Raw genomic sequence first — 24,386 nt, forward strand, 5'->3', positions numbered from 1 at the left:
GGGATCTGCGCGCATCATCCGAAAATACAACACACAGTCCTCGACACTTGGGAAGTGTTCGACTTGTGATTTTGTGATACGAAATCCAGCATATCTGTCTTGTTTGCTGTGACATAATAATAGGTGCAATCCAACCACATCTGCAAGGCTGTAGTCTCTCCAGTTGGCTGAGGGTCTCTGAGCTGGCTGAGGGTCTAGGAAGACTCCCACCCACCTGGCATTTATGAGCCAGCCTTTTCTGGGTCTAGCACATTTGTTTGGGGTGATGTTCGTGACCCCTTTGTGCCTGACAATAGCACCCGAGTGGGGTTGGGAGGGACGTGGGTGGCGGATGAGGCACCCAGCTGCTGGCTGCTCCCTGTGGCCCACTCCCCGCCCCACTTGCGCCGCTGGAGGCTTCATTTCCACCTCCCGCACCCTCCAATTAGCACAGAGAAAGGCTTGCGGCTTCTGTGTCAGCAGCATTCCTCCTCTTTCTCATCCAGGCCCCAGTTACCGGAGGGAAGGGCAAGCCACCAGGCAGGGTTGTGTTGTGTGTGTGTGTAACACAATGCATAGATGTAGAGTGGGGAAAACTTTGTTGACAACAGTCCATGGGACGAAAGGGATCTAGGAGCTTTAGTCAACCACAAGCTGAGTGTGAGCCAAGAGCGTGATGTGACAACTAAAACAAGGAACGCAGTTCTAGGATGCATTGATAGTTTAGTGTCTAGAACACGTATAATGCAAGTATGGGCAAACTTGGGCCCCCCAGGTGTTTTGGACTTCAACTCCCACAATTCCTAGCAGCCTACCGGCTGTTAGGAATTGTGGGAGTTGAAGTCCAAAACACCTGGAGGGCCCAAGTTTGCCCATGCCTGGCCTAAATAGAAGGGAGATAGAATGTGTAAACTGATTAAGAGGTATATTGCAGTGGTTCTCATCTAATGCGTCCCTAGGTGTTTTGGACCACAACTCCCAGAAATCCCATCCAGTTTACCAGTTGTTAGGACTTCTGGGACTTGAAGGCCAAAACATCTAGGGACCCACAGGTTGAGAACCATTGGCATGAGAACCAAAAGGCAGGGCCTTCTTTTTCTGATAAAACCTTTTGCGGTTCATTGTATTCTGCACATAGGACTGTGGTATTGTGCAAGCCGAACTGACCATATGAGTGTTTTGCTTGGATGGTTAGAAACACAAGAAAGATTGCCCAGGCTATAAGACCTTTCAGTAGATTACCTTGGAAGTTATGGTTATTTATTGGAGGATTTGTAATATGGATTGGATGGAATCATCTTAGGCCAATGATTCTTGGAAGTTATGGTTATTTATTGGAGGATTTCTAATAAGGATTGGATGGAATCATCTTAGGCCAATGATGTTGTTGTTGTTACCTTGGGAAATATTCTTATTTAATGGGGGATTTCTAACACAGGTTGGGTGGTATCATCTTAGGCCAGTGATTTCCAACCTTTGGGCATTCAGGTGTTTTGGATTTCAGCTCCCACAGTTCCTAACAGCTGGTAAACTGGCTGGGATTCCTGAAAGTTGAAGTCCAAAATATTTGGAGGCCCAAAGGTTGGGAGATATTGTTATTGTTAAAGGTAAATGTTTCCCCTGACGTTAAATCCAGTCGTGACCGACTCTGGGGGTTGGTGCTCATCTCCATTTCTAAGCCGAAGAGCCGGCGTTGTCCATAGCCACCTCCAAGGGCATGTGGCCGGCATGACTGCATGGAGCGCCGTTACCTTCCAACTGGAGCAGTACCTATTGATCTACTCACATTGGCATGTTTTTGAACTGCTAGGTTGGCAGGAGCTGGGGCTAACAGTGGGCGCTCATTCCGCTCCCGGGATTTGAACCTGGGACCTTTTGGTCCGCAAGTTCAGCAGCTCAGCGCTTTAACACACTGTGCCACAAGGGGCCCATTGTTATTGTTACATTATTGTTGTTGTTACCTTGGGAGAAATTGTTATTTAATGGAGGATTTCTAACACAGGTTGGGTGGTATCATCTTAGACCAGTGATTTCCAACCTGTGGGTCCCCAGGTGTTTTGGCCTTCCAGAAATCCTAACAGCTGGTAAACTGCTTGGGATTTCTGGGAGTTGTAGGCCAAAACACCTGGGGACCCACAGGATGAGAACCACTGCTTTTAGGGATGCTTCAGGTGTGTATTAGCTGTTCTGGTTGGGAATTGGACTCAGTGACTCTTGTGATCTCTTGGTGACTCTGTGGTAGAGATGTATATTGATGTGTAGGGATATTTGGTATCCTTAGGAAAGTGCAGTATAGGCAGCATTGTATATAAACATATTTATTTATTTATGTATTTATTTATTACAGTATATCTACCCTGCCCTTCTCACCCAATAAGGAGACTCTGGGCGACTTACAAATATGAAACAGACATATAAAAATTACAATAACATTTCAATTCAATTTAAAATTAAGTTACATTAAAACATTCATAAAATACACATATAAACATATGGTAGGAAATGGGAGAAATAATAAGCAGGAAGCTCTGGTAAGGTTCAAAAAAGGTAAACACTTATTACTGCAGGGAGTACAACTCAGATAAAAGAGTAGCTAGACAAAAGAAAGTTATCTGATTTGGGTTGCATGCTGACTCTCATGTCTGTGGGTGAGGCATTCTGGTGCAGAGAGAAGCCTCGTGGTGTTCCCTTCTCAAACAAAAGGCAATAAGGTAAAGATAAAGGTTTCCCCTGACGTTAAGTCGAGTCGTGACCGACTCTGGGGGCTGGTGCTCATCTCCATTTCTAAGCCGAAGAGCCAGCGTTGTCCGTAGACACCTCCAAGGTCATGTGGCTGGCATGACTGCATGGAGCGCCGTTACCTTCCTGCCGAAGCGGTACCTATTGATCTACTCACATTGGCATGTTTTCGAACTGCTAGGTTGGCAGGAGCTGGGGCTAACAGCGGGCACTCATTCCGCTCCCGGGATTTGAACCTGGGACCTTTTGGTCTGCAAGTTCAGCAGCTCAGCGCTTTAACACACTGTGCCACCAGGGAATAAAGCACAGTAAATAATTTTGGGAAGGAGAGGGAAGTGGCCTCTCCACGCAAGCAGGAAGCCAAGCACCTTGAGTTATCACAAATCTAGGAAACAGAGGTGTGAACGAGGCAGCCGGCCTGCCCCATAGGGTTCCCTCTGTCCTTAAATGCTCTCTGTACAAGTGTTGATGCTTCTTCACTTCCAGATGAAGCCTGCCAGACTAAAGCACCTGTGAACTCCCAGTCTGAAGTGCAGAAAAGCAGTGAAATTGTCTTTTCAGGGCACAAGCAAGAGAGGTGCTGACTTTTAGGTGGCCAGAAGAACCATAGACCTGATGCCCATTTCCTTGTGTTCCTTGTGTGTGCAACGCTTTTGCCCGTTCCACTTCCGGCCACAATCTCGCTGTGCCCACTGACCGCGTGCAGCCTGGCACCGGGTTCCTCCGTCAGCTCTCCGTCTCGCTTCGGCTGGGCTGGCGAGTGATTTAAAAATAGCCTGCCACCATCGCGAGATGTCTCCGTCTAACAGCTCCTTCCTCTGCCGCCTCTCCACTGGTACATGGTGGGAACGTGTCCCCGAGTGAACCCCCGGCGCCGTATTGTTTCAGAAAGTTCTTTTAAGGCAATCTGCAAAAGCACAGAAAACAGGGGCTGAGATTGAGGGGGTGGCGGAGAAAAGAACGCTCCTTGGCTAATCAGTCTTTCGTTTCCTCGCCCGCCGAGTGTTACGAAGACCTGCTGGAAAATCCTTCCATGCTTTCCATGCAGACTCCATGCTTTCCCACCTGTTTCTAGTTATAGAGAATGTGTCAGGAACTTATACTTTAAATCTGCCCGACTCCACATTGGTATCATATCACTCCTCTTACCTATGAGGATAAGGAGACCCAACAAGGGTCCTTGTGATCAGAGACCCCAAAAATTTATGAGGAGAGAGATCTAAAATCACCTCCTGACTCTTCACCTTTTTTATTTTTTATTTTTGGGGAAATGCAGCCAATGGTTGGAGTGTTAAAATATGACTCTGGAGATTCTGGTGTCCGGAGGAGGGCGACTTAAAGGATCAAGGGTCTGGAGAACAAGCCCTATGAGGAGCGGCTTAAAGAGCAGGGCATGTTTAGCCTGCGGAAGAGAAGGCTGAGAGGAGACATGGTGAAGGCCATGTATAAATATGTGAGGGGAAGTCATAGGAAGGAGGGAGCAGGCTTCTTTTCTGCTGCCCAGGAGACTAGGATGCAATGGTGCAATGGTTTCAAACTACAGGAAAGGAGATTCCATTAGGAATTGAACATTAGGTAGAACTAGCTAACTGTGAGAGCTGTTCAGCAGTGGAACTCTCTGCCCCGGAGTGTGGTGGAGGCTCCTTCTTTGGAGGCTTTTAAGTAGAGGCTAGTTGGGGTTGGACTGGATGGCCCACCAGGTCTCTTCCAACTCTATGATTCTATCATAATACATACACTTGATCATCCATGGAAGATGGCCGGATGACTCAGGCCGAGTCACAGTCACTTAGGTTCTGATAACTTTTGGCAGGGCCCCCAAGAAGCTGTTTTGGGACTTTCTTAAACTCTAGAATGCGCGCCTGATTATACCTGGCTTTCCCTTTCCACTGTTTTAACAAACTATATATCAAACCATATATCATATAGAGCTCTTATATCATATATAGGTGGGGAGCTATTATATCACATTGTTATTTCACATTTCATGTGTAACGTGTTATTTGCTATAGGATGTTATGTTGTACTGCAATATAGTTTTGGGTAGATTGGGATTTTTATTTATTTATTTTTTTACTCTATTTATATTCCATCCTTCTTTCTCACCCCGAAGGGGACTCAGGGCAGATCACAATGTACATATATATGGCAAACATTCAATGCCATTAGACAAATAACACACAGACAGACAGACACAGAGGCTATTTAACTTCCCAGCTTCTGGCTTTGTGAGGGTGTGTTTGATTCCGGCCACAGGGGGAGCTGCTGCTTCATCATCCACTGTGACCACGAGTCCTTTTTTGATGAAGTACTTCCTCATCTGGTGTTGTAAATCAGTAAAATTAGCCTCCCTGCATAAGCGGTCCCTAAATTTTCCTACTTGACAGATGCAACTGTCTTTTGGGTTGCTTAGGTCAACAACGAGCAGGGCTATTGTTTTAATGGTCGGGTGCTCACTCCGACACGGGCTGGCCTCGAACTCATGACCTCTTGGTCATAGTGATTTATTGTAGCTGGCTACTAACCAGCCTGCGCCGCAACCCGGCCCTAATGGATAGGATGAGCTGTAGATTTGTTTTGAGAACAGCTTGGTACCCGAGACCATTCTCACATGAAGGCATGAATGATTCCTTCACTTATTTTAGACCGGGCATGGACAAACTTCGACCCTCCGGGTGTTTTGGACTCCAAACACCCGGAGGGCCAAAGTTTGCCCATGCCTGCTATACAATGAGTAACTTTGCAGAAGCTGTCAGTTCTGACAATAACACGCTGGAGCAGTTCTGTACCTGTGCTTTCTAAATAAAGCCTTCCTACCTCAAGTGAGCTTGTTTTGGAGACGGCAAAGGCCTGCAGCTGGCAGAAGGTCCCGATCTCCGGTTACGCCGTCACGTGGTGCCCTCCAAATAACAACACACGGCCTGTGCGATCTGCCCCAGGGGTCTTGCAGAGGGACGGTGAGTGGAGCTCCCTTCCAAAATCCCCTTTTGCAGGGAGGTTAGTGGTTTCCACCTGCCTTGTAGAGCCCAGATTCATGGTTCTCAATGCAAACAACCAAGAGCATATGCAGAAAGCCAAGGACCATCCAGGGTTCTGGTGCCTTTTGCTTGAATTGTGGAACGTTGGGCTTTTCTGACCTTCGTCTGTCTTTCTTTCCTTCCTTCTCCTTTTCCCACGTCTTCCAGGAATAAAGAGTCGGCGGCTGGGACTGGGACGGTCTCCACCATGGGGAAGGATTATTACAAGGCCCTGGGGATCCAGTCCGGAGCCAATGAAGACGAGATCAAGAAAGCCTACCGGAAAATGGCCTTAAAGTACCACCCGGATAAGAACAAGGACCCCAACGCGGAGGACAAGTTCAAGGAGATCGCCGAAGCCTACGACGTCCTGAGCGACCCCAAGAAGCGGGCGGTTTATGACCAATACGGGGAAGAAGGTAAGGGAAATGCTCTGTTCTTGAGGCTTCCAAGCCAAGGAGAAAAACAAAACACAGGTCATTCATTGAGAGCAGATACTAGGCTCTTGGTGTTTTTTTCCCCTGGCAAATTCAAGCATGTGCTTGTTCGTGAATGTATTTTTCAGGCAGGCTGGCATTTACTGATTGGGAGAGTTTGCTAATTTGTGGGCTTTGCTGGTGGCGAATGGTAGGGAACGGAGTTTGCTCAGTGATCTGTGGGTTAAAGCTGCTTCCCCCGTGGCATCTGAGAGGCTGGACTTCTGCCTCTCCTTTGCTTCCTTTTCAGTACATGCTGCCCTGTTTGTGTGCCGCGTCCTGTGTGTCAGAGCCTTTCCCAATTTTAGTAATCGCTCCTGGTTTCATAAGCAATCCCCATCCGCCTGGCAAAGGCCTGCCCGTCCTGCAAGCCCTTTTTTTTGCTGGTGGTGAGGAAGGGAGCTGGGAATAGTAGTTGTCTTCATTGGCCCCGTCAGCCCAGGATTTGCTCCAGAGGAAACAGCCCCCGGTAGCCCTGCTAACCTGGAATAAGCCACTTCTCTGAATTATGCAGCTTCATGCTTTTGCTTCTAATAAGTAACTTCTAAAGTATTTGGAAGCAAAGGGCAAGGCTGTCTGGGGGGATCCTGGGTATTGTAGCTCAGTCCTCACAAAAGTACCTCTCCAAAGCTCTCACATAATAATAATAATAATAATAATAATAATAATAATAATAATAATAATAATACAGTAGAGGCTCACTTATCCAACGTAAATGGGCCGACAGAACGTTGGATAAACGAATATGTTGGATAATAAGGAGGGATTAAGGAAAAGCCTATCAAACATCAAATTAGGTTATGATTTTACAAATTAAGCACCAGAACATCATGTTATACAACAAATTTTACAGAAAAAGTGGTTCAATACACAGTAATGCTATGTAGTAATTACTGTATTTACGAATTTAGCACCAAAATATCATGATATATTGAAAACATTGACTACAAAAATGAGTTGGATAATCCAGAATGTTGGATAAGCGAGTGTTGGATAAGTGAGACTCTACTGTAATAATAATAATAATAATAATAATAATAAGAAGAAGAAGAAGAAGAAGAAGAAGATAAGGGGGCAGAGGACTCTTACAAGTAAAACAAGCAGTCAAAGAAGAAGAACATGCCCTGGGAGAATATGTCAAGCAAAGTGAAGAACCTGCTTTGATTGAAGTCAAAAATCAGAAACTCCTCAAAGCACAGCAGGCAAAAAACCAGTACAAGAAAACCGCACTACAAACTAGAGCTGACAGCTGGCACAACAAAATATTGCATGGAAAGTTCCTTGACAAAATTGAAGGAAAAACTGATAAGGAGAAGACCTGGATCTGGCTCACGAATGGGACCCTGAAGAAGGAGACAGAAGGCCTGATCCTTGCAGCCCAGGAGGAAGCCATCAGAACAAAGGCAATTCAGGCCAAGATCGAAAAATCAGCTGATGACCCAAAATGCAGACTGTGCAAGGAAACCGACAAAACCATTGATCATATCCTCAGCTGCTGTAAGAAAATCGCACAGACAGACTACAATCAGAGGCACAACTATGTGGCCCAAATGATTCATTGGAACTTATGCCTCAAGTACCACCTCCCAGCAGTAAAGAACTGGGGGGATCACAAACCTGCAAAGGTCGTGGAAAATGAGCACGGAAAGATACTGTGGGACTTCCGAATCCAGACTGACAAAGTTCTGGAACACAACACACCAGACATCACAGTTGTGGAAAAGAAAAAGGTTTGGATCATTGATGTTGCCATCCCAAGTGACAGTCGCATCGACAAAAAACAACAGGAAAAACTCAGCCGCTATCAGGACCTCAAGATTGAACTTCAAAGACTCAGGCAGAAACCAGTGCAGGTGGTCCCGGTGGTGATGGGCACACTGGGTGCCGTGCCAAAAGATCTCAGCCGGCATTTGGAAACTATAGACATTGACAAAATTACGATCTGTCAACTGCAAAAGGCCACCCTGCTGGGATCTGCACACATCATCCGAAAATACATCACACGGTCCTAGACACTTGGGAAGTGTTCGACTTGTGATTTTGTGATATGAAATCCAGCATATCTATCTTGTATGCTGTGTCATACAATAAATAATAATAATACTTTATTTTTCTATCCCGCCACCATCTCCCCGAAGGGACTCGGGGCGGCTAACATGGGGCAATGCCCAAAACGAAACAGAATAAGGCAATTACAATGACTATCAAAACAAAACAGTAATAACATAAATCAAATAAAATAAACAAGTTAAACATTTTAAAAATACAATAAAATACATAAAATCAGAACAAACGAGTAACAATACAGCATCAACCACTGGAGATAAAAGGGGGTGGGCATATAAAACACAATATCCAAAGCTTTAATTAAGTGCATAAACAAATGTCAGAGAGTCAACTGGGATAATATGGGATAAGGTAAGGTAGGAAGGGATTAAAGTGCTAAGAAGTAATAATACAGGAGATCTTTCCCAAGCTTTCTTGCATCTTGTTTTCTTCCTGAGTGCCTGATAATTCAAAATGAACACAACCTATAGCTCTATAGTTCTTCCCAAAGTCTTTAGGACTAGAGCAGTGTTTTTCAACCTGTGGGTCCCCAGGTGTTTTGGCCTACAACTCCCAGAAATCCCAGCCAGTTTACCAGCTGTTAGGATTTCTGGGAGTTGAAGGCCAAAATATCTGGGGAACCACAGGTTGAGAAACACTGGACTAGAAAGAGTATTTTAAAACAAGACCAGGTGTGTTGTCGAAGGTTTCATGGCCGGAATCACTGGATTGCTGTGGGTTTTCCAGTCTGTGTTGTCATGTTCCAGAAGCATTTTCTCCTCACGTTTCTCCCACATCTATGGCAGGCATCCTCAGAAGTTGTGAGGTCTGTTGGAAACTAGTCAAGTGGGATTTATATATCTGTGGAATAATGTCCAGAGTGGGACAAAGAAAGAACTATTGTCTGCTTGATGCAAGTGTGAATGTTGCAATTAATCACCTTGATTAGTGTTGAAAAGCCTTGCAGCTTCCAGGCCTGTCTGCTTCCTGTCTGCAGGAATCCTTGGTTGGGAGGTGTCAGCTGGCCCTGATTGCTTCCTGTCTGGAATTTCCCTGTTTTCAGAGTGTTGTTATTTATTTACTGTCCTGATTTTAGAGCTTTTTAATGCTGGGGAAGAATTTAATTCCGGTGGAATTCCAGACATGAAGCAATCAGGGCCAGCTGACACCTCCCAACCAAGGATTCCCGCAGACAGGAAGCAGCCAGACTTTGAAGCTGCAAGATCATTCAGTGCTAATCAAGATAGTCAATGGCAACATTCACATTTGCCTCAAACAGACGAGAGTTCTTTCTCCCGCCCTGGACATCATTCCACAGATATATAAACCCCACTTGCCTAGTTTCCAACAGACCTCACAACTTCTAAGGATTCCTGCCATAGATGTAGGTGAAACCTCAGGAGGAAATGTTTCTGGAACATAGCCATACAGCCCGGGAAACTCACAGCAACCTAGTCCTGTTTTCTTCTTGAGTGCCTGATAATTCAAAATGCACACAACCTATAGCTCTATAGTTCCCCCCAAAATCTTTAGGACTAGAAAGAGTATTTTAAAACAAGTCAATGTGTCTTTAAACAGAGCACCTGGGGACAAGAGGAGAGGTTTGCAGAGAGAGAGAGCGTGTGCACCGTCTATGCTCTCCGAAGCATAATTATGTCACATCTGTGACAGGTGCAAGGCATAATTGCTGCAATTTCAGCTCTGGTTTCTTGAGGAAATAAGTGATGTTCCTGGAAGGGGAAGAGCCCATTTGAGCACTTAGGGGTGGCGAGATGCGGGAGAAGGCTGAGGCATTCAACCAAACCATATAGAGAGAGAGCTCTGTGTGATGTGTTTATTTCCCACTAACTGGAGGAGAGCTGAGGGACCAGGCCACAGTCCAGCAACATTGCTATTCAAAGCCTCTCTGCTTCAGGCCGGCGGCTAAAAAGGGACCCAGAAATTGCTGACCTGTCCTTGGCTTCTCTCCCTGGCTTGTTTCTCTTCTGTCCTGGCAACGTGGGAATTAAATAAACGGTTCTATTAAAAACACAGCAGTTAACAGCACATTAGAAACCTAGTTTAAAGGGATACAAACATCTCACGTTCCAACAAGGGTGGGCCATGTCTCTGGAGCAGGCCTGGGCAAACTTGGGCCCTCCAGGTGTTTTGGACTCCAACTCCCACAATTCCTAACAGCCTGTTAGGAATTGTGGGAGTTGGAGTCCAAAACACCTGGAGGGCCCAAGTTTGCCCAGGCCTCTTTTGAAGTAGAATATTGGATTTGTAATTTTGGTGAGATACAGTAGAGTCTTGCTTATCCAATGTTCTGTATTATACAGCGCGGTCTGCCTCCTGCCCAGATCCACATCTGTTTCTCTAGGCAGCAATGCCCAGCACGCCCAACAATAACACAAGTGCAGCCACGCTCCCAAACAAGTGGCAGACTTGTTGTAAAATGATGTTTTGGTGCTTAATTTGTAAAATCATAACTGTATCTGATCTCACTGGGGATTGTGGGCCTTAAGATGACGTTGGGGATTCTGGGCCTGAAGACCAGCAGGAGAATTAGTAGATTTTAAGCTCTGAGAATGAGAGTTCTCTACCCAAGGAAGGCCACATTTCAGAAAGGCATTTATTTCCCTGGAGATGCAAGGTCAGAGACAGAATTGAGCTCAGAGGAGCAAAATGCAAGTCCAGATGGCCAGGCTAAGGAGTGACAGTTAGATAGGAGATTGATGTTCCATCAACATAGAGCTTCTCATGAGGAAGTAGGAAGGTCAAGTCACTTATTAGCCAAGAAACCCTTATCAGCTTTTCAAGGGAAACAGCAGGGTTGATGTTAAGAGTATAGAACTTCTGCCAAGTCAAGTCTTCCAAGGGATTTCTAGTTCCAGGTTTTATTGTGTTCAGGTTTCATGTTTCAAGTTTCTAAGGACTTTTCCTAGTATTGCATGTTTTTGGATGTATCCTGCTTTTGTATTCCTGGTTTTTGATGTATATCAGGTAGTTTGAACTCTGAGGATTATTTCTGTTTTTGGGCAATGGAGTTTTATACTATTTGGCTAAATTGCTATATATAATTCAATACACTTTTTTGCTATTTTACCTTGGACTGGATTGTGTGTTAAGTACAGCGATGTATCCCAGCCTTGGAGTGCAACATCATGGCTCATGTGTCTCTCTTTCTTTCTCTTCTCCTGTGTTCTCTTTCCAGGGCTCAAAACAGGGGGCGGCTCCTCCGGCACCCCCGGGAACACCTTCCACTACACCTTTCACGGGGACCCCCATGCCACCTTCGCCTCCTTCTTTGGAGGATCCAACCCCTTCGACATCTTCTTCACCAGTGGGCGCACCCGGGTGTTCAACGGCTTCGACCACGATGACATGGACGTGGACGACGACAACGACGACCCCTTCGGTGCCTTCGGCCGCTTCGGCTTCAACGGCCTTAACGGGGTGCACCGGCGGCACCCGGAGCCCATCCACATGCGGCGGAAGGTGCAGGACCCGCCCGTGGTGCACGAGCTCAAGGTCTCCCTGGAGGAGATCTACCACGGGGCCACCAAGCGCATGAAGATCACCCGCCGGCGGCTGAACCCGGACGGGAGGACGATGCGGACGGAGGACAAGATCCTGAACATCGTCATCAAGCGCGGCTGGAAAGAGGGCACCAAGATCACATTCCCCAAGGAAGGAGACGCCACGCCGGACAACATCCCAGCTGACATCGTCTTCATCCTGAAGGACAAGCCGCACGCTCACTTCAGGCGGGACGGCACGAACATCATCTACACGGCCATGATCAGTCTTAAAGAGGTGGGTCCTGGGACAAAGAGCGGGAACTGAGTGGGGTTCAAGAGGGAAAATGGTGGAGGGATACTGAGCGACTAGTGTAGGCATGGGCAAACATTGGCTCTCCCTCCAGGTGTTTTGGACTTCAACTCCCACAATTCCTAACAGCCATTTAGTTATAGATAGGGTGTAGTTCTCTCTGTGTGCTGAGTACACAGGGTATCATTCTTAATTAATAGTCCATAGTCTTTAGATATAGTTGTACTCGCTGAAGTCCATAAGTCATACTTCTCTACTTAACTTCAAACAGCAACATACATCCACCACCACTGAGATATGATGCAAACATGCACCCACATCAACTGAGGAATTAACCAGACACAACCACCTCCATTGATGTGGTAAGCAGAGACTGAATACAAAATGGAGTCTTGAGTCTGAACATGCTCAGTACAATCACATGCCTATAATCCTTCCCACACCAAAGAGGTGCAGTCAACCTGGCAAATCAACAAACACATAGAATACAGGTTAGCAAATATGTACATTAACAAATAAATAGTGAAAGGCTTGTGAGGTTGCAATTTCCAACAAATAATTCAATTGACGCTTTTAAATCGGTGCACTGTGAAAAAAAAATTAATGCCTGGCTTTGCTTGTAACAAACCCAACTGTGTTTGTCTCACAGGTTTCTGAAAAGTTATTTTCTAAGGGATTGCTAGTAGCAATTTGCTATCGTGAAAATTGCATTGTGTAGAAGCGACAATTTCATGTGGTGCTGCTTGTTACCTCATTGTGTGACATGCAACACCCGCTGAAAGTCCCCCTTGTATCCAGCCATCATTAAAGGCAGAGGTGTCTGTTCCTGTTTTCAATCCAGCTAATCTCCTCCTGCCAGAAACAGATCTAAGTAGCAGCCAGATATTATACTTTTGGGGCTGGCGACCAGGCATAGCTTCTGTGTCCCAAGTGTCCCAAATGTTTCCATATAAGTTGGGCCTCTTCACACCACTGTGATTCCACTTCAGCATGTCTGCTCTCTATGGAGTCCTGGGATTTGATCTTTGTTTGGGACGGCATTAAGAACTTGGCTGAGAATCCTCCCTCAGTCCCAGGGTTCCGTAGGATGTTGGCTTGTCAGTTACAAGTGGGATCCCAGTGCTATACTTACGCAGCGTGACAGGCCCTTTGACATTTGCATTGGTCCAAATAGAGGTATTGCTCACTTACAAAATTGGACTTCCGTCATTAGTTACCTTCCCAGTCTGTATTTAGCTTGCGTCTGGAGTCAGGGGAGAATATGAGCTGCATTTGGGCTCATGTTAGAAAGGAGGTCCCATTGAGGCTTGGAGGTTAAGACACAATGGAGCCATGGATTCAAATTGCTGGAAAAGATATTCATCTTAAACATTAGAAAGAACTTCCTGACAGTAATTGCTGTTTGATACAGAAATATGCTTCTTCCTGGGAGTCCAGCAGAATCTCCCTTTTTGGATGTTTATAAACAGAGCCTGGATGGTTATTTGATGAGGATGCTTCGGACCTGATGGCCTTGTGGCCTCTTCCAACTCTCTGTTTCTATGCTGCCCAGAATGCCAAAGGTTCCCCAACCTACTATACATGGTGAACATCATTAGCATTGGCCTCAGGAAGGAGGACACCCAAGGAGAATGTCTTACTCCTTTGTGTCCTGTTTATTCCAGGCTTGTTGGATTCTCCCCTTTCAGTTCCAGCTTGTCTGGGAAGTATCAAGGCAAGGAAGACAGACCAGTGCCCCCTACTTCCCAGCCCCCAATTTTCTTTTTCCCGAGTCTTGTTGCCTTCCCTATTTTGCTCTTTTTGCCCCTGGGTTGGCAATGAGAACTGGTCTTTGGGGGTTGCTGCAGTGGAGAGGCAAGATGTAGGTATCAAGGTGGAATAAGAGCATGATCACCTTCTTGCAAAACAAAGCCAGATCAACAGGCATACAATAATAATAATAATAATAATAATAATAATAATAATAATAATAATGGAGCCTCCGGTGGCCTAGGGGATAAAAGCCTTGTGACTTGAAGGTTGGGTTGCTGACCTGAAGGCTGCCAGGTTCGAATCCCACCCGGGGAGAGCGCGGATGAGCTCCCTCTATCAGCTCCAGCTCCATGCGGGGACATCAGAGAAGCCTCCCACAAGGATGGGTAAAACATCAAAACATCCGGACGTCCCCTGGGCAACGTCCTTGCAGACGGCCAATTCTCTCACTCCAGAAGCAACTCCGGTTGCTCCTGACACGTAAATAATAATAATAATAACAACAACAACAACATCACACAGTCCTAGACACTTGGGAAGTGTCCGACGTGTGATCCAATTCAACAGCCAGCAGAGTGGACTCATTTTGTGGTAATAATAATAATAACAACAACAACAACAACAACAACAGACATTGACAAAATTACGATCTGCCAACTGCAAAAGGCCATCCGACTGGGATCTGCGTGCATCATCCAAAAATATATCACACAGTCCTAGACACTTGGGAAGTGTTTGACTTGTGATTTTGTGATACGAAATCCAGCATATCTATCTTGTTTGCTGTGTCATACAATAATAATAATAATAATAATAATAATAATAATAATAATAATAATACTATCTTATTTTTGTATCCCGCCACCATCTCCCCGAAGGGACTCGGCGCAGCTAACGTGGCCAAGCCAAAAAGAAAACAAGGTGTAAACAAGTTAAAATATATAAAACAAACAACAAAATAACAATAACAGTATAACAGTCAAATAGAATAGATTCAAGCACAATTATACAAATGAAACCATGGAAGGAAGCACCAATTGTCTCCTCATCAGAAGAGAATAAACCATTTTGCATCAGGACCAAAGTGACCCCCATCTCTTCCTGTTGCCATTCGGAGAAGGGACCTCAAAAGGACATGGATATATTTGAGGATAATTCTGTGGTTCATATGGAGTTTGGGTGGCCTAGATTTGAATGCTTTCGCATGTTTGCTCCAAAATTATTTCTTTTAAAAACAAAAGCCCATGGGGTTTTGGAAACCACAGATATGGTGTCAAAATGGAGGGTCATATGTGGCCTGTGGCCTCCACAGGGTGGAGTCCCAACAGGGTGGACAGAATATGGCCTCCTTGTGGGTCACACTCACTCTCACTGGAGTTTGTTCTGTGAGTGGAATTGAGAGAGAGAGAGGGGGAGACAGAGAAATGTGGCTTAGGCTGGCATGCAAACAGATTGAGCAGGACATTTGGCTCAAGCCAAAAAACATGGATGTGCGGGATGTAGAACCATATCATCCAAGAATTGGAAGAGACCCCGGGGGCCAGCAAATCTAGTCCAGTCCCCTTCCTTCTGCCAGGCAGGAAGACACAATTCAAGAACTCCTGACAGAAGGGCCTCCAGCCTCTGCTTTAAAATCTCCAGAGAAGAAGACTCTGCTGGACTCCCAGGCAGCAGCAGACTCCACTGTCAAGCAGCTCTTATTCTTAGGAAATTCATCCTAATGTTTAGGTGGAAGCCCTTTTCCTGCAGCTTGAATCCATTGCACTATGTCCCAGTTTCCAGATCAGCAGAAAACAGGCTTGCCCTTTCTTCCTCAATGGGATGTCTTTGAAACATTTTTTTTTTTTTGCGTCAGGAGCAACTTGAGAAACTGCAAGTCACTTCTGGTGTGAGAGAATTGGCCGTCTGCAAGGACGTTGCCTAGGGGACGCTCAGATGTTTGATGTTTTACCATCCTTGTGGGAGGCTTCTCTCATGTCCCCACATGGGGAGCTGGAGCACAGAGGGAGCTCACCCACTCTCCCCGGATTCGAACTGCTGACCTCTTGGTCAGTCCTGACCTGCCAGCACAAGGTTTTAACCCATTGTGCCATTGGGGGCTCCTCATTCAAACATTTAAACTAGTGGTTCCCAGCCTTTGGGTCTCCAGGTGTTTTGGACTTCACCTCCCACAGTTCCTAACAGCTGTTAAGCTGGCTGGGATTTCTGGGAGTTGAAGTCCAAAACACCTGGGAACCAGCTATTTCTAAGCCTTCTCTTCTGTAAGCTAAACATCCCCATCTTTCTCAGCTGCTCCATATAAGGCTTGGCTGCCAAACCTTTGACTATTTTGGTGGCTCTTCTCTGGACACTTTCCATTCTTTTCATCTCTTTAATGAATTGTCGTGTCCAGAACTGGACACAAGGTTATTATTCCAGTCAAGACCTGAGCAAAAGCAAAATAGACGGGAATGATTCCTTCCTTTGTTCTAGACTGGCTGTTAGGAATTGTGGGAGTTTCCACACTGCCCTGGGCAGTCTAGAATTGCATTGGTTTTTCTAGCAGCCACATCACACTCCAAGCTCAGGTTCAGCTTGTGGTCTACTAAGATTCTTAGATCCCTTTCGCATGGACTGTTTCCAAGCCAGGTGTCACCCATCCTATCTCTGTGCTTTTTTCTCTCCCTGTTGAAATCTATTTTATTAGTTGTGTCCCTGGGGGTTAGGAGGTTTGCGGGGTCCCTTCCTCTCAGGCCGTCTCCTCTTCCTCGCCGTGAGAGTTGGGGTCGGTGTGGGTCTTCTGGCAGCCCTTCTGCTGACATGGGTAAAAATAGCCCCGCTTTGTCTGCAGCTGCTGTGCTTGCAGCGGGAGGGGAACTATTTGAAGGCCTTTGCTTCCTAGAAGTCGGCCAGAGACCCTTTTGGCGGCGCCTGATTTCCCCCACTTTGGCAAGGCGTGGGTTGCCAAGGGCCTCTTGTGACAGCTGAGCCGGCTGCAAAAACCATGGCAGGAGGACCTCCCCGGGGAGAAGGCTGTCAAGGCCGGTCTAAATTTAACATCCGCAGTGTCTGGCTTGGGCATCTCTCTGGCAGGCCTTCCGGGCAAGGTTTTTTTGGGGGAGGCAAAAAGGGCAGGAGGAGTTGTGCAATTTCTCCGCTTCCTTGTGCAGAACGGCTTCTCCTCCTGACCTCCTGATTTCCTGCACTAGAAACATTTTGAGGTCTTAACCTCCCAGCGTGACCCACTTTGCTATTTCCTCAGGCCTGTCCTGCAAGTCACGGTCATGTTCCTACTAGTAGGAATATGGGAGGCCAGTTGCACCTCCCATATTCAAACACAAGCCCACTTCAGGCAGAAAGACTTGATTTAAAAAGTGCAGGTACAGACTTATCACAGCAAGTCATTGTCAGATTGGACAGCTCCTGAAAAATTACAAAAAGCATAGGTTGTGCATTCATTTGTCCAACGGTCCTGTCCGTCACAATATCCATGGTCAAGCAGGCATAACATTCTCTCCTTCCCCATTGTTCCCCTTCCACAGAGAAAGATCTTGAGCAGCAAATTGCTCTCAAAACAAATACAGCTAAATACCTACTCCAAATAACACAACATAAACATGTAAACACAAAAATAAAACAAATATGTAAACATACAGGTAAAGTAACAAATATGAATCTACAAACCTCTCTGTTTAAATGTTTAACTAGTCCATTCCCTTTGAGAGATAGTGTATATCACAATTCGTAAACCCCACAGTTGACAAATGCTCCATCATTATTATAACATGTTCATTAGCAAAGCCTATGATGAAAAAGCTCCTTTGAACAAAGGATTTCCATTCCCACCCATTTCCTCCTCATCCTTTCTTTGCCTGGAAGGTTTTTTAGCAGCATCAGTCTTGGAAGGAGGAACAGACACTTTTGGGCTCATAGAGCTAAACATTTGGCCACCAACATTTGGAACTCATTAGAAAAGGTTTTCAGTGGAAGGAAGGAGAAGGAATTCCCTGGGTGTGTTTTGGAAGAGGCCTTCATGTCGTCCCCAGAAGGTTCAAAATGTTTCTGCTCCGAAAGCTTTCTGTGACCTGAATTGCTTCCCATTTCCCTTGGGGCAAATTCTTAACTTCATGTAAAAACCTTGCTGAAACATGTCAAACTGCTTTTCTTTTTTTGTAATGCCATCACCCTATTTTTCCATGGTATTTCTGCCTCTGGTATCAAATTTTCCCATTAAAGAAGCTGCTTGTTTTTATTCATTTATAACCAGCTTTTTCCCCCCACATTGCACTTGATTAAAGCAGGGTTGATGCCCTGGAGTGCATTGACTGGGTTAACTGAATCTTAGAGCTGGAAGAGAGACTACAAGGAGCCATCCAGTCCATCCCACTTCTACCAGGAAAGGAGACACTACCACTTTCTTAACAGATGGCCATCCAGCCTCTGCTTAAAGCAATGGTTCCCAACCATTGGTCCTCTAGGTATTTTGGACTTCAACTTCTGGAAATCCCAGCCATCTTACCAGCTGTTATGTATTGTGGGAGCTGAAGTCCAAAACACCTGAAGGACGAGAGTTGGGAACCACTGGCTTAAAGAAGGAAGATTCCATCACACAGTAAGGCAGCATAGTCCACTGCCGAACAGGTTTGACCATTAGTCGGTTCTTCCTAAAGTTGAGGTGGAATCTCTCTTCCTGCAGTGTGAAGCTCTGTGTTTCTAAAGCAGCAGAAAGCAAGCTTGCCCCTCCTCAGTATGAGATCCTTTCAGATATTTAAACATGAGCATCATATCCCTACTTAGCCTTCTCTTCTTCAAGCTAAACATGCTCAGCTCTGTAAGACGCTACTCAAAGTGAGTAAGAGTTTCCAGACCTTTCATTGTTTTGGTGGCCCTTCTCTGGACACTTTCCAGCTTCAGGAGGGAGCAGGCTTGTTTTCTGCTGCCCTGAAGACTAGGATGCAGAACAATGGCTTCAAATTATGGGAAAGGAGATTCCACATGAACATTAGGAAGAACTTCCTCACTGTGAGAGCTGTTTGGCAGTGAAACACTTTGCTGGGTGTGGTGGAGACTCATTCTCTGGAGGCTTTGAAACATAGGCTGGATGGCCATCTGTCAGGGCTACTTTGCGGCGGGAAGGTAACGGTGCTCCATGCAGTCATGCAGGCCTCATGACCTTGGAGGTGTCTATGGACAACGCTGGCTCTTCAGCTTAGAAATGGAGATGAGCACCAACCCCGAGAGTCAGACATGACTGGACTTAACGTCAGGGGAAACCTTTACCTTTTTTACTACTTTTGGTCTAAAACTATTTAGCTGTTTGTGATTCCTTTATTTTATCGCTTTTAAACTTACAGTAGATTCTCACTTATCCAACACTCGCTTATCCAACGTTCTGGATTATCCAACACATTTTTGTAGTCAATGTTTCCAATACATTGTGATATTTTCGTGCTAAATTCATAAATACAGTAATTACTACACAGCATTACTGCATATTGAACTACTTTTTCTGTCAAATTTGTTGTATAACATGATGTTTTGGTGCTTAATTTGTAAAATCATAACCTAATTTGATGTTTAATAGGCTTTTCCTTAATCTCTCATTATCCAACATATTCGCTTATCCAACGTTCTACCAGCCCGTTTACGTTGGATAAGCGAGACTCTACTGTATTTATTATGCAATGGTTTTGACACGAAATAAATAAAAATATTTCTTACAGCAACTGCTTTATGTTGAATTTCAATGGTTAAGTTTTACTTTTGTTTCCTTCCGGTGCATATCTGTGTTGTAGTTATTATTAACTGGGGTGTGTTTATATGATGGCAATGAGGCCTCGTTCTGCTCCTGTGTCTCTAACGCTCCCTCCTCTTCCTTCCTCTTCCGCCCACAGGCCTTGTGCGGCTGCACCGTCAACATTCCCACGGTGGACGGGCGCGTCATCCCCTTGCCCTGCAACGACATCATCAAGCCGGGGACGGTGAAGAGGCTGCGTGGCGAGGGTCTGCCCTTCCCCAAGGTGCCCACCCAGCGGGGGGACTTGATCGTGGAGTTCAAGGTGCGCTTCCCGGACAGGATAGCCCCTCAGACCCGGCAGATCCTCAAGCAACACCTGCCCTGCTCCTAGAGCCTGCCGGGCGGACGGACCCCCCTCCCTCGTCCACCTGCCCACCTGACCGACCGAACGACCGAATGACCGCACGCCTTTCCGGGCGGCGGCGCTGCTTCATGCACCAGGGGTGCCACGGCGGCACCCTCGGCCTGCACTGTGCGGGGTCCGGCTGCGCCCTCACTGCCAACCGCACCTCCTTTCGCAAGAGACGCTCCGGCCGGGATCGGGTGCTCTCCTGTCCTTCCGTTGCCCGATCCTGGGAGCTCGGATCACTGCCAGCGCCCCTCTTCCGGGCCCACCGTGCCTGCTTCCGGCCTCTTCTGCCCTCCTCTGCCACGTCTGGAGGGTTTCTGCTTTGCGGAGTATGAATGGCAAGCTGCGTGTGAAATTCTGCGGAGTGCTGATGTAAATAGGACTCAAACCGGTGCTGCTCCTGTTTCCTCCAAACCGCTCTCCACCTGGAGCCATGAACAGGTAGCCACCCAGTCTTTGAGCAACCAGGATGAGTGATATACCCAGTTTCCCATTTATCTAGACGTTTGCTCTGCAGAAGGAGGTGCTCGCTTGTTTCCGCTACTCTGTCAGTAGATTTCATGCCAAGCCGGACCGGGCTCCGATCCACTCCTGGGGGACGTCTCCTCGCACTGCCAAGACCTTATTTTGCCACGCTGAAAAGACAGACTCCTGGAGAGAACCAGCCGTGTCCGGCACCACTTCTTCTGGCCTTGCTTGACTGATGGCTCCTGTTTTTAACTTTTCATAGTAGAAACCTCATAAGAACTGGTCCTCTTCCTATCCATTTTGGGGTGTCCAGTGTGGCTCTTTTAAGCTGGGGGAACGTGTATGTGTTTGTGTGTGTACGTGGCAGAGAAATAAGTTGCGTCCTTGCGTAAGGGAGGCGACGGAAGCGTCCAGAGCCCAGGAGGGAGGTTTTGGTTGCGGCAGGGAAGTGCGACCAGGCTTTGCTTCTGTCTCAGAAAGGGGCTAGAGGTCTGCCTGGGTGATGGCTGTGTTTAGAAACTATGCTAAAATGCAAAACTCTTCCCAGAGTGTGAAAAGAAACATTTGACCAGCAGAACAATTGCGGCACCTTTGGGAAGTGCAACTGGGCTGGGCTTCAGAAGGGTTCCAAAGCTGAACAAAGGACTTTTTCCTTCTCAGCTAAGATCAGGTCCCAAAACAACCCCTGGCCTCGCATTTTGCATTGAGCTGAAACGGGGAGGCTGCTGCCATTGCAGGGTCCCACTTGAGTCTCGTCTCGTGGCTTCCGCTGGGTTTTGGGAGCTGGTTTTTAAGCCGTCTTGACTTTTACCTGACGGGGGCACCCAGGTGCGCCCCTGTATAGCTGTACAGAGTCTAACATGTCAGTCCCCCCAAATGTGCAGGTATTTCCCCTTCCCCACAATCTCCAAGAAGATTAAAACTGTTAAGCAGTGCTGAACTTGCCGACCGGTTTGAACGGTCAAGACGACAAGGCCTTTTCTTCTGGGCTCCCCCTGACATTGTGTGTCTTTTTAAATACAAAAAAACCCGTAAAGCTGGCGACGCTGCGGCAGGAAAAAGAGGGGCGGAGGCGGCGGCAGTGGCGGCACCGTTGGGGTTTTTTCTCCGTTTCAGGGAGACCCCAAGGGGTTTTATAGTGTTTTTTTGTATTTCCTCCTTTTTTGTAATGTCCCGTATTAATATTTAAATAAGAATAATAATAAAAAGTATTTAAAAAATAACTTGGTCTGGTGGGATCCATGTGTTTTAAGTGTTTATTTACATATTCATTCTGTTCACGTCCTACTTTTCTCCCGTCGAGAGACTCGCATCAGAATTTAAAACATACAACATACATCCATTCACACTTTTGCACCATAGGATTGAAGAAATACATCCAAGGGCTGCCTAAATGAGAATGCCTTCACCTGACAGAGGATGAGCCATTGGGCAGAAGCACCGGGAATTCTCCAAGAGGATTGCCATTGGCTCGGAAATGATTTCTGCCAGTTCTTCTATTTAATCCTCTTGGATGGAGTTCATATGGCCCTGGAGACATGAATCCATTTAGATTAGCCAGATGTTCCTACACTGCCCCTTTACCTATTATTTTGTGCTGAATTTCTCCTCCTGCATCCTCTGCTCCATCTGCCCATCTGCTTGTATATTTCCCTTCTTTTGTGCATTAGTGTAGAAACACTCAAGACCGTGAGCCGTGTCCCTGCTAGCTACTTATTTTGATCCCCCCCTTTGACGTTCTCAGGCTGTTATCCAGCCATGATACTTCAATATTTTGATGTGGCCAAGTCTATGTTGGTGCATTGAAAGGTAGATTAGGAGCCTGTTAGTTGCAGGATCACAAACCTATGCCCTAAGCCTCAAGGTTACTTAGCACAATGGAGCAAAATTACGTCCATATAGTGGAAGAATTGCTTGCTGTTGAATTACGCAGCGATGACGTTTCATCAGTAAAGTTGTCCTATCTAAAGGAATGTTTAAAGGGCAACTTACCTTCTCCAAATAGCCCATGCATCTCCTTTATTACTTGGCAGATGTTCTGCAAATCTGGGACAAGATCAAGAGCCATAAACAGCCTCGGGACCACTTTTGGCCCCTGGACCGAGTTGGAATGGCCACTGAGGTCCCATTGTGGTTATCATCAAAACCTAATCATGGCCAGGGCATAGGAAGAGCCTTCTTTTAAAAGGCACACCATGCCAATCCCCAAAGGAACATCAACACCCCCCAAAGAGCCAGTTGTGATACCTGCAGAACTGTTTTCTGTTTAATAAAGTTAAGGAAATTTGTTCTTCCAGATGCCCTCTCTTGTTGTCCCTCTTGTCGCCTCCTCCAAATACAGAACCAAGCCTGGGCAGCAGGTCAAGGCACAGCCCAAGGCAAGCCCTTCAGCGTTAGGATATTCCTCATCCCTGATATCCAGGGAACACTTTCCATCATTGAAAACCATAGGGATGTTGCACCGGGAGTTCTGGCTGGACCAAAGACCAGAAATGGCTGAATATGAGTGTCATAGGAGCATCTCTATTAGAGCACATCCCAGACAGAGGAACAGTTATATAGAAACTGGAGCTGAGACTTCCTGAGGACTGTCCCAAGTTTCCGGATCCCTCAAAGGAGGCTTCCCTATCCCTCTCAGAAGCTTGGATGCCTCCATGGAGCGGTTGCTCCTGGATGGAGGAGACCTCCTTTCCTTCCCTCTTGTCTCATCCAGATGGATGTCTTCACAGTGTGGGCCTGGAGGTCTCCTCTATAAGCCTGAGTGGTCTTGGAGCCCAATGTTCCAAGTCTGGTGGGCGGTCTTCCCATTCTGTCCTGAACAGAGACAGACAAAGGGGCCATCTCCTCCATGGACTCAAAGAGTGTTAGGGATCCCTCTTCTTCAGAAGAGGAAGGGGAGCAGGAAAGTTTTCATGAATCTGAGGGTGAGTTGGAGTCTGAGGAGGAGACTTTGCAAGTACCCTCATTCCAGGAGAAGCGAAAGGAAACAGAGCAGAGATGTCGTTCAGCTAGAATAGCTGCCAGAAATGCATCTGAGTAATTAAGAACTGCCCTAGAAGCTGTGATGGGACCCAGGGCTATAAAGCAGAAGCAGGTGCAGCCAGCTCTTGCTGGTAACAAACTGACTCTAATGCCTTCACTCTCCGTGTGCCTGCTCTGAGTCTGCATCTGGATTTATGCCTGTTTTTTTTGTCTGAGGTAAGACTTCCTGGCTTTCTTTTGCATCATTCCTCTGAGTGTGCTGTACTTTATGTTTTGCTGAAGTAAAGCAGTTTTTATTTACTTACCACAGTGTCTTAAGGCTGTTCTTGAAAGACAAAACAGGACAAAGAGCCAGATGGCCTCTTGCACGGTTCAGGGCAGCTGCCAAGCCTTCTGCAGGATCATTTTCTTCAAATGCCACTCCAGTTTATTTCATGGTCTCCTTCCTGGGTGGATCAAGAATAGCTGCTAGAGTTCAAATCAAGCAATGACTGGAGCCAATCAGCAACAACAACAAACAGTGCTCCTCCACCTGTCAAAGAGTGAATCCTAGCTGGACCAAATAATGACCAGTGCTGAGTCTCTTTGTTTTGAATAGCTCTCAAAGTGCTAAAAATAAATCTGTTTGTTCACAATTGAGCGGATGTCAGTTTTTGGAGTGCAGACACTGCTCATATCTGCTTTGCTTTCATCCCGTCTTTGTCTTATTCAGTTCTTTGGGAGCTTGTCACTTAGGATTCCGAACCCACGGTTCTTGCAGTAGCTGAAATCACTCAACAAATTTGGCGACCACGAAGGAACCTGTTGCACCCCAAGGCAGCGTGAGCACTGGAAACCAAACAGAGACCAATAATCATATAATATCTTTATTAAAACAATAATAAATTCAGGAAAGAATAAGTGGAAAGGATGAGTGAGCAATAGTTCTTTAAGAAATGGTATGAATTAGTCCAAAGAGTTGAAGAGATATGTCCAATATTATTGTCCAA

General features: G+C 46.2%; 1 protein-coding gene across 4 annotated transcripts in view; it reads left to right on the plus strand.

Moving 5' to 3' along the window:
- The window catches only part of dnajb5 (DnaJ heat shock protein family (Hsp40) member B5), a 34,760-nt gene extending 13,122 nt beyond the window's left edge, over positions 1–21,638 (plus strand). For 3 of the 4 annotated variants that reach the window (XM_062972623.1, XM_008117868.3, XM_003225500.4), the window contains exons 2-4: positions 5,904–6,154; positions 11,454–12,055; positions 19,696–21,638. In XM_062972623.1, coding sequence (XP_062828693.1) covers positions 5,944–6,154; positions 11,454–12,055; positions 19,696–19,929 — 1,047 coding nt within the window. In that variant the 5' untranslated portion in view covers positions 5,904–5,943 and the 3' untranslated portion in view covers positions 19,930–21,638. Of the gene's footprint in view, positions 1–5,579; positions 5,676–5,903; positions 6,155–11,453; positions 12,056–19,695 lie in introns of those variants that run through there. The other variant, XM_008117869.3, reaches the window with a different exon arrangement.
- The last annotated feature ends 2,748 nt before the right edge of the window (positions 21,639–24,386 follow it).

Source organism: Anolis carolinensis, chromosome 2, assembly GCF_035594765.1.
Source record: "Anolis carolinensis isolate JA03-04 chromosome 2, rAnoCar3.1.pri, whole genome shotgun sequence".
Taxonomy (NCBI): Eukaryota; Metazoa; Chordata; class Lepidosauria; order Squamata; family Dactyloidae; genus Anolis; species Anolis carolinensis.